The sequence below is a fragment of the Erpetoichthys calabaricus genome, chromosome 3, assembly GCF_900747795.2.
Source record: "Erpetoichthys calabaricus chromosome 3, fErpCal1.3, whole genome shotgun sequence".
NCBI lineage: Eukaryota > Metazoa > Chordata > Cladistia > Polypteriformes > Polypteridae > Erpetoichthys > Erpetoichthys calabaricus.
Genome location: NC_041396.2, coordinates 119,862,404 through 119,877,815, shown reverse-complemented (window position 1 = coordinate 119,877,815; position 15,412 = coordinate 119,862,404). Strand labels below are relative to the sequence as shown.

Below are 15,412 nucleotides of genomic sequence, written 5' to 3'. Positions count from 1 at the left end.
CACATTGTCTGATTTTTAAAGAATGTATTTGCAAACTATGGTGGAAAATAAGTATTTGGTCACCTATAAACAAGCAAGATTTCTGGCTCTCACAGACCTGTAACTTCTTCTGTAAGAGGCTCCTCTGTCCTCCACTCGTTACCTGTATTAATGGCACCTGTTTGAACTCTTAATCAATATAAATGACACCTGTCCACAACCTCAAACAGTCACACTCCAAACTCCACTATGGCCAAGACCAAAGAGCTGTCAAAGGACACCAGAAACAAAATTGTAGACCTGCACCAGGCTGGGAAGACTGAATCTGCAATAGGTAAGCAGCTTGGTGTGAAGAAATCAACTGTGGGAGCAATATTAAAAAATGGAAGACATACAAGACCACTGATAATCTCTCTCAATCTGGGGCTCCACGCAAGATCTCACCCCGTGGGGTCAAAATGATCACAAGAACGGTGAGCAAAAATCCCAGAACCACACGGGGGGACCTAGTGAATGACCTGCAGAGAGCTGGGACCAAAGTAACAAAGGCTACCATCAGTAACACACTATGCCACCAGGGACTCAAAACCTGCAGTGCCAGACGTGTCCCCCTGCTTAAGCCAGTACATGTGCAGGCACGTCTGAAGTTTGCTAGAGAGCATTTGGATGATCCAGAAGGAGGATCGGGAGAATGTCATATGGTCAGATGAAAAAAACTCTACTCGTCGTGTTTGGAGGAGAAAGAATGCGGAGTTGTATCCAAAGAACACCATATCTACTGTAAAGCATGGGGGTGGAAACATCATGCTTTGGGGCTGTTTTTCTGCAAAGGGACCAGGATGACTGATCCATGTAAAGGAAAGAATGAATGGGGCCATGTATCGTCAGATTTTGAGTGAAAACCTCCTTCCATCAGCAAGGGCATTGAATATGAAACGTGGCTGGGTCTTTCAGCATGACAATGATACCAAACACACCGCCTAGGTAACGAAGGAGTGGCTTCGTAAGAAGCATTTCAAGGTCCTGGAGTGGCCTAGCCAGTCTCCAGATCTCAACCCCATAGAAAATCTTTGGAGGGAGTTGAAAGTCCGTGTTGCCCAGCGACAGCCCCAAAACATCACTGCTCTAGAGGAGATCTGCATGAAGGAATGGGCCAAAATACCAGCAAGTGTGTGTGAAAACCTTGTGAAGACTTACAGAAAACGTTTGACCTCTGTCATTGCCAACAAAGGGTATATAACAAAGTATTGAGATGAACTTTTGTTATTGACCAAATACTTTTTTTCCCCACCATATTTTGCAAATAAATTCTTCTCATTTTGTCTCTCATAGTTGAGGTATACCTATGGTGAAAATTACAGGCCTCTCTCTCATCTTTTTAAGTGGGAGAACTTGCACAATTGGTGGCTGACTAAATACTTTTTTGCCCCACTGTATTAATACATGATAAAAGTGTGACCAAAAACTAAATATGAAATGGTTTATTGTGCTAAAACTGTGCATTAAAACATCTCAAAAAGAAAACCAACATAAGTCATGTCTGGAAATAGCAAAACACCAGTTTTGGAGTCAGCTCATAAATGGATTTGTGGATGCCGTAACAGCACGGGACATCACTGATATGATGAGAGATGTAATTTTTTTTAATTTGCAGATAGAGAGATATCTTAATACCCTGTATTACATTGACCCTATGAAGGATTGCAGGCTTTGCATTCATTTTACAGATATTTGTCTGTGCATTCATCAATTTTATAAAGGCATCAGGGTCAAGCATACACGACCCTGGAATATGGGAGGAAACTGCACAGTGGCAGTGCTGATAACAGCTGTATCAATTAACTCTTTTAGGGCGGATGTCGACTTTTGTCGACAGGAGGGGTTGAAGGCGAATGTCGACAAAAGTCGACATCCAGGGATAGGGGGCGACAATCAGATGTTAATGGCGACAAATCTCACTGTCACGTCACAGGCATTCCCTCTGTGCTTGGAGGAATGCTAGACTCGTTGACTCGGCAAATAAACATTGCGTGTGCGTGAGTTGTGAAATGTAAACAGGCAAGATGGCACCGACATGTGAAAAGGCAGCGAAGCAAGTGCAGAAAAGAAAACAATCGGCAGACGATGTTATGCACATTATCGCGGAGTCGGACTCTTGATTTTTCAGAATCGGACTTTATTGGCAGTGATCAGGAGATCGAGCAAGAGAGTTAGAAGCAGGCATCAGCTGATCAGACACCAGCCGATGCCGCGCCAGCGGATCTGCTGCCAGTTGCGTGCCTTCGCGCAGCCGATGCATCTACAGCAAGGTTCGCATGGGATAAATACACAGACATTGATCCGTTGAGAGCCGATCTGGCTACCGGAGTTTACAAGACGGCATGGCTTGCTGTTGGGCACGACAGATCACCAGCTGCTATACTTCAGGCTGCTCTCTCCTGATGCTGCTTTTCAGCTACTGTCAGATGAGACAAACAGGTAGGCAGAGATTTTTTTTGAATCGCGGGCTGCGTTTGCATCGCATTCTCGTTTTTCAAAGTGGAAACCCACAACGAAAGATGAGATGAAGCGCGCTGTGGCATTACAAATAGAGATGGGACAGAACTGGTGATATAACTTCAGGGAGCATTGGTCCAAACGCGTTTTGTCCCCTGGTGGCTTAGGTACGTGCTGCTGCAAAGTTTTATTCACTTCTGTAATCAACAGAAGCAAATCCCATGGGGTGAGCCAGGCTATAATGCCATACATAAAGTTCATAAAGTTTCAGAAGATGAAAAGAGGTGACAATACGGTTTTCATGCAGGCAGAAAACTTGGTGGCAGTGGCATAGCATGATGACAAATGGGTGACTTGTCTCTCTACAGTACACACTAACAATATATGTTAGAAAGTGCAGCAACAGACAATTGAAAAATAGGCACCAAAGCAACACATATTGTAAGGAGTGCAATGTGGCAATGACTGAAATTGGCTGCTTTGAGCGAGATCAGACTTTGCTGTGTAAAATGTATGTGATATGTATGTGAAATCATAGAGTATGCAGGCTCATACAACATGCAAGACAGTAACATTTGTCAAAAGTAAATATTTTTTGTTGATTTGATATGTTAAACAATTGCTTTGTGTTCTTTTTTAAAAAATGTTAGTTTTTGGAAAAATATTCAGCCCTGGGAGAAAAGAAACAAAAAAAAAAGTTAAAATCAAGTTACAAATGATGCAGCTATTTGGTTTGTCTACACTGAAGTAGTAATGAGCTGCTCTATTTTTTAAATACCAAAATAAAATTGTGATGCACGTCTGTCTGGTTATAAAACATGTTTCTGCAATGCATTTTAGTTAACTCGATACATGTGGTTATAGCAATATGGACAATACAGCATACTGAATATGAATCTACAAGCACTAAATTTGAATCAGATGTTTGACCATAAAAGGCAAACTTTTGTTCATTAGTATAACCCATAACACGTGATGAACATTGTAAAAGCACATCCACTATATCATATATTTGAATGGTAAATTTGTGAAATGTCATATAGTCTCTCAGTTACACTTAATTGAATACAAGTAATGCCAGTGCAGTGTATGTTCTAATTTTGGATTTGTACACAGGCAAATAATAACAAAGTCTGATCGCTTATATAACATTCTTTGAAAACAGCTCAAAGGGCACTTTTACAAAAGTTCTTGAATAATAGATTAACATAAAACTGACAAGTCTGATTTTAAACAGAAAATCTTGAAGTTGGGACAAATGATTTCTGCCATTAAAGCTGTAGGAATTTATGACATTCAAAGCTTAAATCAATTTGACTCATCCATTAATTACTATTCTTTAGTAATTTAACAGCAAATGATGCAGATATAAATTTTACAATAGCAAATGTTAGAGACTTAACAGTAGGGCTCCTCGACAAACCAGATTTTAAAGCCATGTTGTTAAAAATTACAGCTTTAAAGAGTTTGTTAAAATGAAATTACCATTAACTATTTTGGCATTCACAAATTCAACAGTACATATATGTTTCAATTTTAGTTTTATTACTAATTTTTAAGCAATATTTTTCAGTTACAGGTGATAAAATGTCAGAATAAAAACAGGCGGAGTGGTGGCTCTGAAGCTAGGGATCTGCACTGACAATCAGAAGGTTGCCGGTTCGAATCCCGTAAATGGGACTCTGCTCTGTTGGGCCCTTGAGCAAGGCCCTTAACCTGCAATTGCTGAGCGCTTTGAGTAGTGAGAAAAGCGCTATATAAATGCAAAGAATTTATTTATTTATTTTATTTATATACACATGGCAAGATAAGTCAAGTTGTCGATTATGATATCATTCTTTTTATACTCAATGATCAAATTCCCCAGCAATAAATAAACTTGCTGTTACACAGGAAGAATCCCCATGTCTATCACACATTAAATTCAAGTGGTGCGTTGTAATTTGATACTTATGAATGCCAGCTCTACTTTACTTAAATGATAGGCAACAATTTGATTCATATACCACCATTTTAAAATTTGCTATTAATATTTATGTATTTTATATTCTATGACAAGGCATAATATTGTACACTTAAAATGGAGTTGCTGTGATTTTTGTTGTAATATTGAATTGGTATAGAGTATTGTGAAATTTCACCGGTACTGAATGCAAAAATTCTGGTATCATATCATCCCTAGTTTTGTTTCCAACATCCTAAACAATGTTCAGCCTCTTTTTCATTTATCTTTTGTCTAAAGTTCTTCAGCGTTTTGTGGCCTTCCAACTCACCAGTTACTTATCTGATGGAACCCTTTCAGCCTAGTTTCACAGCACAGCTCAGATATGAAACTGCTTTGCTTCAGGTAAAGATTTGTTTATGGCAGTAGTCTCTGGGAAAACCAGTACACTAATTCTGTTAGACCTTAGTCCAGCATTTAATACTGACAAGTGTACTGTCCAAAGGTAGAGTAGAGGTTGGGAGCATGTGATGATAGCTCGTTGCAGCACCTACCACACAACTAACCACCTGGATTAGAACCCACATTCAGTGGGGCGACAGTTCAGAACCACACTGGAACAGTGGGAGGGTTGTTTTTTTTTTTGTTTTTTTTTTTAAATGGTGGCTGGAGTGCCAATCCTGCCACCAACCGTCAAGTTTTCCCTGTAAATTGGAGGACCTGCTTGCAGGGCTGGATGCAGATTAACATCATACCCAGGACTCCTGAATGGTGAATACTCCGGGTATGTCTGGTACTGCCCTCCAGTGGTTTAAATCCTATAAGACTGACAGGCAACTTTGTCACTAAGCTAGACATGCTTTTGCTAAAACTAACAATCACACAAGGTGTTCCAAGGATTTGTCCTTGGCCCTCTGCTGTTCCATATCTGCCATATTATTTATAGCATTTTTAAGTGGATGATAATTAGATCAATTTCAGTATTAAAAGTTAAAAGTTCCTTGGAGTTGTCTCAGATCACAACTTGCCTCAGTGAAATTAAAACTCCAGTGGAATATAACTCTTAAAAATTAAAAGGAAAAAAGCTGAAGTCTCCTTCAGCAGGTGCACCATCTAAATCGGTTATCATATCTCCAGTTGGTTCAAAACTATGTTGCAAAAGTCTTTACACAGAACCAACACTGGGAATACAGAACATCAATTCTGCTCCATCCTCACTGGCTCAGTCTTACAGAATTGAATATAAAACTCTATTACTAAACTATAAAGCTTTAAATGGCCTTGCACAGGACTACATCAGTGACTCCTCAGTCACTATATTCCTGTTCATCCACTAAGATCCTAAAAGGTACTGGCAATCTTTCTCTGCCCCAAACTAACCTGTGTTCTATGGGTGACAGAGCCTTCAGCTCCTTGCACCTAGATTTTAATGATATCAGCCAACTCCATTCATTTTTCTGAAAAACAACAAATTCAGACTCTTCTTTCATGTATTTTTTTTTTAAACTTGCAGATGGAGAGATTAATAACCCAGCCACAGGGGATGCACAGTGTGTTTCTTCATGCCAGTCCCAAGCCCGGATAAATGGGGAGGGTAACGTCAGGAAGGGCATCTGGTGTAAAATTTTGCCAGATCAATATGTGGACAACAATACCAATTTCCATAACGGATCAGTCGAGCCCTAGGTTAACAACAGCCGCCACCAGTACTGTTAGCCAACAGGGTGCTGGCGGAAATTGGGTTACTGTTGGCTGAAAAAGGCGAAGAACAGGGGGAGATGTGTCCAGAGGAAAGGAGGAAGATAAAGAGTGTATCCTGAAGCAACAGTATGTCAAGAGTGTTTTGGAGATGAAGAGTGTCAGACAGAGCAATTATGATGAAGCTGGAAACTGGAGGTGTGATGATGAATGTTGTTAGTGCATATGCCCAGCAAGTTGGGTGTCCAACGGATGAGAAAGAAGTTTTATGGGGTGAGTTGGAGGAAGTGAAGGACAGTGTACCCAAGGGGCAGAAAGTGGTAATTGGAGCAGATCTCAATGGACATATTGGTGAAGGGAACAGAGGAGACGAGGAGGTGATGGGTAGGTATGGTGTCAAGGAGAGGAATGAAGGTCAGATGATAATGGATTTTGCAAAAAAGATGGGCATGGCTGTGGTGAATGTATTTTAAAGAGAAGGGAGGAACATAGGGTACAAGAGTGGAGGAAGATAAACATAGGTAGATTATATCCAATGCAGAAGAGTTAATCTGAAGGAGATTAAAAGACTATAAAGTGGTGGCAGGGGAAAGTGCAGTTAGACAGCATAGGATGGTGGTCTGTAGGATGATGTTGGAGATCAAGAAGAGGACAGTGAGGGCAGAGCCAAGGATCAAATTGTAGAAGTTGAAAAATGAAGACTACAACGTTGAGTTTAAGGAGAAGGTATGACAGGCACTGGGAGGCAGTGAAGAGTTGCCAGACAGCTGGGCAACAACAACAAAAGTAGTGACAGCAAGAAGGGTGCTTGGCAAGACATCTGGACAGCGGAAAAGGAAACCTGGTGGTGGAATGAGGAAGTACAGGAGGGTATACAGTGGAACAGGAAGGCAAAGAAAAAGTGGGACAGTCCGAGAGATGCAGAAAGTGGACAAGAGTAGAAGGAGATAAGGCACAAGGTGAAGAGAGAGGTGGCGAAGGATAAAGAAAAGGCACATGATGAGTTGTATGACAGGGTAGACACTAAAGAGGGAGAAAAGGACCTGTACAAATATGTGCAGCAGGTTAGGGTGTGTGACGGATGGCCAGAGCCCATGCCTGGCCGGGATGCCCCTTCACCACATCTACTAGGGGGACAAGGGTGGGAAGCCCAGTATCTCCCCCTGGATGCCAGATGGCAGCCTCCCTGGGTTGCTGCAGTGCCTTGAACTCCCCCAGGGCTTCATGGGGGTTGGAGTTCTGTGCAGCTCTGTGGGGTTCCGCAGGCGCTGCCAGGGGGTGCTGCAACAGGAGTGGCTGGCCCCTTTTGGGCACTGGTTTCACCTTACCCAGAAGTGCAGCTGGATGTCGATAATCAACCACCTGGAGCACTTCCGAGTACCCAATAAAAGAGAGCCAGCGACCACCACTCAGCAGCCAGAGTCAGGAGGAGGAGGACTAAGCTTGTGGAGGAGTGGTGGTGGAAGAGACAGAAGTGCTTTTGTGTGTTACTTGTGCTTGGGACTGTGCTGTGTCTGGTGGTACGAGGAAGGCATAGCCCACAGACAAAGAAAATAAAAAGTACTTGTTTTATTTTACACATGCCTCCTGTGTCAAACTGTGTCGGGTCAGGCGCTACATAGAGTCATTCTTACAGGTGATAAAGGATGAAGATGGAATCATACAAGCGAAGAGAATGTGTTGAGCAGATGGAAAGAGTACTTTGAGAGGCTGATGAATGAAGAGAAAGAGAGAGAGAGAAGGTTGGATGATGTGGAGATTGCTAATCCGTTGCACTTCCTGATTCACTAAGAGGAAGTAAGGACAGCTATGAAGAGGATGAAGAATGGAAAAGCTGTTGGTCCAGATGACATACCTGTGGAAGCTGGGAAGTGTTTAGGAGAGATGGCAGTGAGGTTTTTAACCAGATTGTTTAATGGAATCTGGAAAGTGAGAGTGGCGGCACGGTGGCGCAGTGGGTAGCGCTGCTGCCTCACAGTTGGGAGACCTGGGGACCCGGGTTCGCTTCCCGGGTCCTCCCTGCGTGGAGTTTGCATGTTCTCCCCGTGTCTGCGTGGGTTTCCTCCGGGCGCTCCGGTTTCCTCCCACAGTCCAAAGACATGCAGGTTAGGTGGATTGGCGATTCTAAATTGGCCCTAGTGTGTGCTTGGTGTGTGAGTGTGTTTGTGTGTGTCCTGCGGTGGGTTGGCACCCTGCCCAGGATTGGTTCCTGCCTTGTGCCCTGTGTTGGCTGGGATTGGCTCCGGCAGACCCCCGTGACCCTGTGTTCGGATTCAGCGGGTTGGAAAATGGATGGATGGATGGAAAGTGAGAGGAATCCTGAGGAGTGGAGAAGTAGTCTCCTGGTACCAATTTTTAAGAATAAAGGGAGATGTGCAGAGCTATAGTAACAAGAGGGGGATAAAATTGATGAGCCACAGCATGAAGTTCTGGAAAGAGTAGTGGAAGCTAGGTTAAGAAGGGAGGTGATGATTAGTGAGCAGCTAATCATGCTAAGAAAAAGCTCCACAGAAGCCATGTTTGCTCTGAGGGTGTTGATGGAAAAGTATAGAGAAAGCCAGAAGGAGTTGCATTGTGTCTGTGGACCTGGAGAAAGCATATGACAGGGTGCCTTGAGAGGAGCTCTGGTATTGTATAAGGAAGTTGGGAGTGGCAGAGAAGTACATAAGAGTCATACAGGATATGTACGAGGGAAGTGCGACAGTGGCAAGGTCTGAGGTAGGAGTGACTGATGCATTCAACGTTGAGGTGAGATTACATCAGGGATCGGCTCCAAGACCTTTCTTCTTTGCAATGGTGATGGACAGGTTGACAGATGAGATTAGAAAGGAGTCCCATTGGACTATGAGGTTTGCAGATGACATTGTGATATGTAGTGAGTATGGAGCAGGTCGAGGAGACACTGGAGAGGTGGAGATATACTTTAAAGAGAATAGGAATGAAGATCAGTAGGAACACGACAATAAGTGTGTGAATGAGAGGAAGGTCAGTGGAATGGTGAGGATATAGGGAGTAGAGTTGGCGAAGGTGGAGGAGTTTAAATACTTGGGATCAACAGTACAGAGTAATGGGGATTGTGGAAGAAAGGTGAAAGAGAGTGCAGGCAGCGTGGAATGGGTGGAGAAGAGTGTCAGGAGTAATTTGTGACAGACGGTTATCAGGAAGAGTGAAAGGGAAGGTCTACAGGACGGTAGTAAGACCAGCTTTGTTATATGGATTGGGGACAATGGCACTGACCAGAAAGCAGGAGACAGAGCTGGAGGTGGCAGAGTTAAAGATACCAAGATTTGCATTGGCTGTGACAAGGAAGGACAGGATTCAAAACAAGTACATTAGAGAGTCGGCTCAGGTTTAACGGTTGAGAGACAAGTCAGAGAGGCGAGATTGTGTTGGTTTGGACATGTGCAGCTGGATATATTGGGAAAAGGATGTTAAAAATAAAGCTGTCAGGCAAACGGAAAAGAGGAATGCCTTAGAGAAGGATTATGGATATGGTGAGGGAGGATGTGCAGGTGTTGGCTAAAAGAGCAAGATGCAGAGGACAGGAAGATATGGAACAAGATGATCCACTGTGGCAACCCCTAACGGGAGGAGGAGCAGAAGGAGAAGGAGCAGGCAGAAAACTCACGCTATTGGTACAAGGGATTAGGATATTCTAATGCCCACCTGAGGGAGTAACTGCGGAGCACACAGCCTTTTTTTTCCTATGTGGGTGCAGCAATGTGCTATATCAGCACATGCTCCAAAGCTCTCTCTCTCGTCCTAGAATACCCAAACTATTCTGAAGCAACGTTTGTACTGAATTGTGTTTTTTGTATCTCACACCCTCATACACCTCATCTACGATGGAGCATTCGATCAGAAGAAAATATGAAGCTGGTTTTAAATTAAACGTCATTTAAGCAGCAAAAAAAAAATTGGTAACTGTGTTGCTGCAACAAAATTCAATGCATCTGAGAAACTGATGTGAGATTGGAGGCGGCAAGAAGAGGTTTATAATAATAAAAAAATAAAAAAACACCAAACTTGCATTTATGAATGGGCGTATAAGTCAGGGTCTGATTTTATGATCGATTTTTTGGGTTTCAACACCCAACTTATACAGTAATGTCTTTTAATTACAATGTAATGGCTCTTCTTTCAATGCATCCTCTGTGTCCAGATACTGAAGATGATTTTCATTTGTATCAGAAATTATTATTTGTTCAGGGTAGTATTGTGTGTTTTTGGTTTACTGTCTCTTATTCTAAATCAAAGCTATGTTTTTCCTGTATTTATGTGGATATTATAAGTTTCCAATGTATATGCTTGGTTGTTCATTTTAAATTTCTGTAAAGAACGTGGAGTATGGGGAAAGGTGTTATGTAAATAAAATATACTATTAACATGCTATATGTACTTTGCCCACTCCAGCGCATGCTCCTAAACTCTCGGTTTTTTTTTTTGTTTTTTTTTTTTTTTTTTTTTTTTTTTTTTTTTTTTAACTTGGACATCATTGAAAATTATTTTGTTTTGCATTCAAATGAACTAAAAGCAATAACTATACATAAAAATATTGCCGTCAAGTTTTTGTATGGCTTCATAATTTTTCTGCAAAACACCATTCCATACATTGCCTGAAGTATGTGCTACATTTCTAATTGGTAAGATAGCATAAGAATTTTAATGAGAATATCTCAGTATGAATACAGTAAAACAGCAGAAGAGCCGAGATTACAAAATTGAAAATATTTCAGAAATTACAGTACTCCAAACCACTGGTTCAATAAAGCTGTGGTGTTATTTCTTTAAAAATAACCTTATTACCATTAGAACTTGGCTAAACCTATACCAAATACTAATAATTATGAATGAAGTTCTTGCCATACCTACACAAGGTTACATAATGCAGAGGTATTTTTACTTTCAGTTATACACTTACCTTCAAGACATCCTCACAGATTTCCATGACACATGAAGGAATATCGGATATGTTATCCTTTTTAGAAATAATCCATGGAGATTGTTGTGCTGGAAGAAGATAAGAATGAATTCCTCTTTCTAGTAAATTTCGGACTTCTTCAGAGATTGGTAGTCTGGCCATTTCTTTGATTCTGTCACTTGAGCACAAACATTCTGAAATATATCGTGCCACTGCTAACACTGTATCACTTCGTTGTGGCAACATATTTTGCTTTCGCTGATACAAAGCCATACATTTTTTACGAAGACTTTGTAAAGAATTCGCTGACACAATGTCATTACCAAGAATGCAGGCCAATAGTGGGAGGTCACATTTATTAAGTCCCAGAGAACGACAGAGATTTTCTCTTGAGTAAAGAACAGTTGTCATACTGATAAGCTGCAACTTATTAATGGATAGGTATGGTGCAGTATCATATATAATGTAGTCCGAATCTTGTCCAAGAATGCCCATGCAGTTATTAAGTAGTCCATATTTGGCGATTTCATAATCTGCCTCTTGCAATGAACACCATGTTTCAACACCAAGTGACTTCAAAGCAAATCGAGAGAATGTAGCAAGACCAGAGGGAATGAAGAACATTTCTTTTGCTGGTTGTTGTCCAGAAGTCTTAATTTGCTGAAAAATTTTATCGATTTCTCTGTTGTTCTCCAATCTACGTCTCACCCACTCTGTCCTTTTGTTCTGTTCCACAACTCCATCAAAGAAAAATACCAATTTAATGCCAACAGATGTAAAAGCTTCTATGAAGCTTTCTATGCTGTGAATATATTCTTTCCATTGCCCGCCATGTACCCAAGCATCAGCAGTGTACCAATACTTTAAACAAGACATAGCATCGACCACAATTGTTGGAGTGCGCTGTGGATGCTCCTGGCGAATCCGCTTGGCTATTTCGTTTAGGTTCACTTCCACACAGACTTCTGGCCGTACATTTTCTATAAACCACTGAAGGCCTTTCACTCCCATCGCAGCACCTGGTAAGAAGACATTACATTACACAGACGCACACATCAAGTATAGGGGAGTTAAATATTGTAACTGTTTTTAAAGAAAGGTATTCATAATCTGGCTTTCATGGAAATTTATCAATAACACAGAAGGACAAGGAAACATTTTCTGGGCAGTGTTATGTAAAATAATATTACAAAAGTAGGCAGGAATTTTTAAGTGCTTTAATCTCTGTGAAATAGCAACCGACTCCGGTTATCTAAAGTATACCCAGTTCAAGACCCTAACTATTGACAATGTCATCTGCACCAACCTTGCTTAGTCACGGAAATGTCTCACACTCACGGCATATTGAGTAAAACTGTTTACCTGTCAGACAGTATTAGAATCACTGGAATAGTAATGTAGTCTGAGTACAGCAGTGTTCAGTATGGTAATTGATGTGATAATACTGTGTAATTAAAAATCCATTGTGCTATCTTTATCACACTGCTCTTCAAGTTATCTTCATTATTTAGAAAAACAATCCATCCACCTTAACATAGTGGGAAAAGGATGATTCTATTTCAGACCACAAAAATATACTTTTCCCATCGTTTGGAATTTATTTTTGTCAATTTTGGAATTCTTTGGTTTAATAACGTGTCACACATGTGCGCATGGGAGGCAGCTAAAGAGCTTGAGTAAGGGCAGTTCAGAGTCATACCGGGATGAGGCAGAGTGCACTGACTCTCTCTCTTGCCTGCAGACCATTCACGGGAGATTCCACCTGGCCCTCTTGACGTCACTTCTGGGACCGAGCCTATGAAAGAAGACCTTGCCGGCTCCGGCCCCTGTGATGTCACATCCGGGCTCGAGCCTATGGCTGAAGACCATCATGAGCCCGACCCCTTTGATCTCACTTCCTGTCTTCCCCTTTAAAAACCTCTACCTTTTCCTATTCCCTCAGTTCTGTTTTGTGCACATCAGTGCTGTGTAACTTACTCAAGGCTTTGCAGCCAGGATACCAATTATACAGGAGGCTGCCCAAAAACCTTGCTATGGCTCTTTGTGACAGTGGTGTAGTCCGCAGGATGGAAAAGTCCCGGAAGAGAAGGGGACAGGACCTGCAATGTACCCAGGTAGGAGCGTACCGGGGCCGAGTTTTTAGGCGGGGAGGTTCTCCCATGGTCCGGTGAGACCCAGTACGGGCTCCGCTCCCGGCACGCTTACCTAGGCAACCTAGAGAGGCCAGGGAGTGTGCGGGAGGGGCTCACAGAGTTGGGCTGTTCCGGAGGGGGGAGGCAAAAGGAGCTTATTATGCTCTCTCAGAGCAGAGTGCCCGCCCCCCTGTGAAACCAGAACCCCAATTACCACCTAGGGGTGCCCCAGACTGGCAGGCAAGTAAAATAAGAAACTGGAGGTTGGACCCAGAGCGGCCGACCCACAAACAAGCCTGGTCCTTCTGGGTAATGGTAGGGAAGTGATTACGGCCACATGAGAATAAGCCCTATCAAATAATAGAGCAGGTAGCCTGCTATCTGCTCCTGAAAGTGGTTCTCCGCAGTTTAGGAACATGGCAGAGCTCACAGAGCTTCTGGAGACACAAAGGAAAACTGTCCCTTTGTTGAACTCAGCCGGAGTACGTTCCAAGACCTAGCCATCCCCAAACCCCATCCCTCCCCCTGTACAACCCGGAGCTTGTGCCGACCTCCCCAGAGTCGCAGGCATGCAAACTGCTTGGAAGCAAGGAGGGATGCAGGTGGAGAGGGAGGAGGGGTTGGTGTGCTCTTACTAACCAGTTGGCGGTCCCACACATAGGCGTGGTGATCGTAAACGGGTACAAGACCACAGCCTTATTCGACTCCGGAAGCAACGTTACCATTGTTGCCTGCCGGTTTGTGCTGCTGCGACAGTGGTTACGGATTAAGACCAGTATAGCCTGTGTCCACAGAGAAATCCACTGGTACAGGTTGCCACTTGTATCGTCAGTTACGGAGGATCGGTACGGAAATTAACAGTGGCCATCCGTCCGAATCCACCACATCTGGTGATACTAGGGCGGGACTTGTCTAAAATTAAAAGCAGTGAGACACATACCACTCCTGGGTTGAACTTAGGCCTAGTTATAGACGGAGATGAGCCATCTCAAGCTGCCTCCACGGCATGTAACTAGCCGGCGGAGAGGGACGAAGCGGCCTCCCTGAGTGACATGACAACTCCCGGACCATCACAGGCCAATATGTCATCCACCAGCGCCGAGACGGAACAGGAGGAAACCAAGCCCCTGGAGGTCGGCCCGGACCCTCTCTCCCTGTTGCAGTTTCAATTTAGAGAAACGCTGGCTTCTTTTAAAAGGGAGCAATGAAATGACAATTCCCTTAAGTTTGCCAAAAATGCAGTGGTCCTGGTCAACGGCCAGCGTACTAACCAGTCGATGCCACAGGGTCCTCACTCCGTTAGAAAACGACCTTCTGTATCACATAGCTGAGCATGATGGGTAGGAGAGAAGGCTACTGCTAATCCCATGGACCTTTCCGGCGGCAGGTCTGCGAGTTAGCACACGCCCACCTCCTAGGTGGCCATTTGGACACCGAGAAACACCGAGAAAACCCTGGAGCGGATCAAGTTCCACTTCTATTGGCCAGGAATCAATGAGGTTTGATTTTGCACTTCCTGCCCGGAGTGTCAATTGAGACAAATTCCTAGGAAGGACCGTGCTCCTCTCGTTCCTATTCCCCTGATTGATGTTCCCTCCCACAGAATTGGGGTTGATTTAGTCGGACCTCTAGAGCCCTCAGCCCAAGGACACAAGTACATTTTAGTCCTCATGGATTATGCTACCAAATACCCCAAAGATGTTCCGTTGCGCTCAGCTACTTCTAAAGCCATTGCACGGGAATTAGTAGGAGTCTTTGCACATTTTGGCATTCCTAAGGAAGTCCTGATGGACCAAGGGACGGACGCCCTTTACCTCGGAGACGTTCAACATTCAAAGAGACTGCCAAGTTACTTAAAATAAAGCATCTAAAGACCACGGTATATCATCCTCAAACTGACGGTTTGGTAGAGAGGTTCAATCAGACTCTCAAACAGATGCTTCGTAAGGTGGTCAACGAGGATGGAAGGAACTGGGATCAACTCCTTGTCCTTTTAGCCTACCGGGAAGTCCCAGAAGCCTCCACGGGGTTCTCCCCTTTTGAATTATTGCATGGGCGACAATGGGGCATATTAGATATCCTAAAAGAAGGATGGGAAGAAGAGGCTCTTCTCTCTACAAACATACTGGAGTATATTGCACAATTACGCAATAGGTTTGGTAAAGCAGCACAGGTCCGATATTACCTTAGCACGATTCTCCGGGAGTTCCGCCTGGGAGATCGGGTCATGCTCCTAGTACCTAC

The 15,412-nt window shown here is 43.2% G+C and overlaps 1 protein-coding gene across 4 annotated transcripts in view; it reads right to left on the bottom strand.

Moving 5' to 3' along the window:
- The window catches only part of fam120b (family with sequence similarity 120B), a 318,887-nt gene that overhangs the window by 249,622 nt on the left and 53,853 nt on the right, over positions 1-15,412 (bottom strand). For all 4 annotated transcript variants that reach the window (XM_051924265.1, XM_051924264.1, XM_051924263.1 and 1 more), the window contains one exon: positions 11,037-12,055. In XM_051924265.1, the coding sequence (XP_051780225.1) occupies positions 11,037-12,047 (1,011 nt within the window). In that variant the 5' untranslated portion in view covers positions 12,048-12,055. Of the gene's footprint in view, positions 1-11,036; positions 12,056-15,412 lie in introns of those variants that run through there.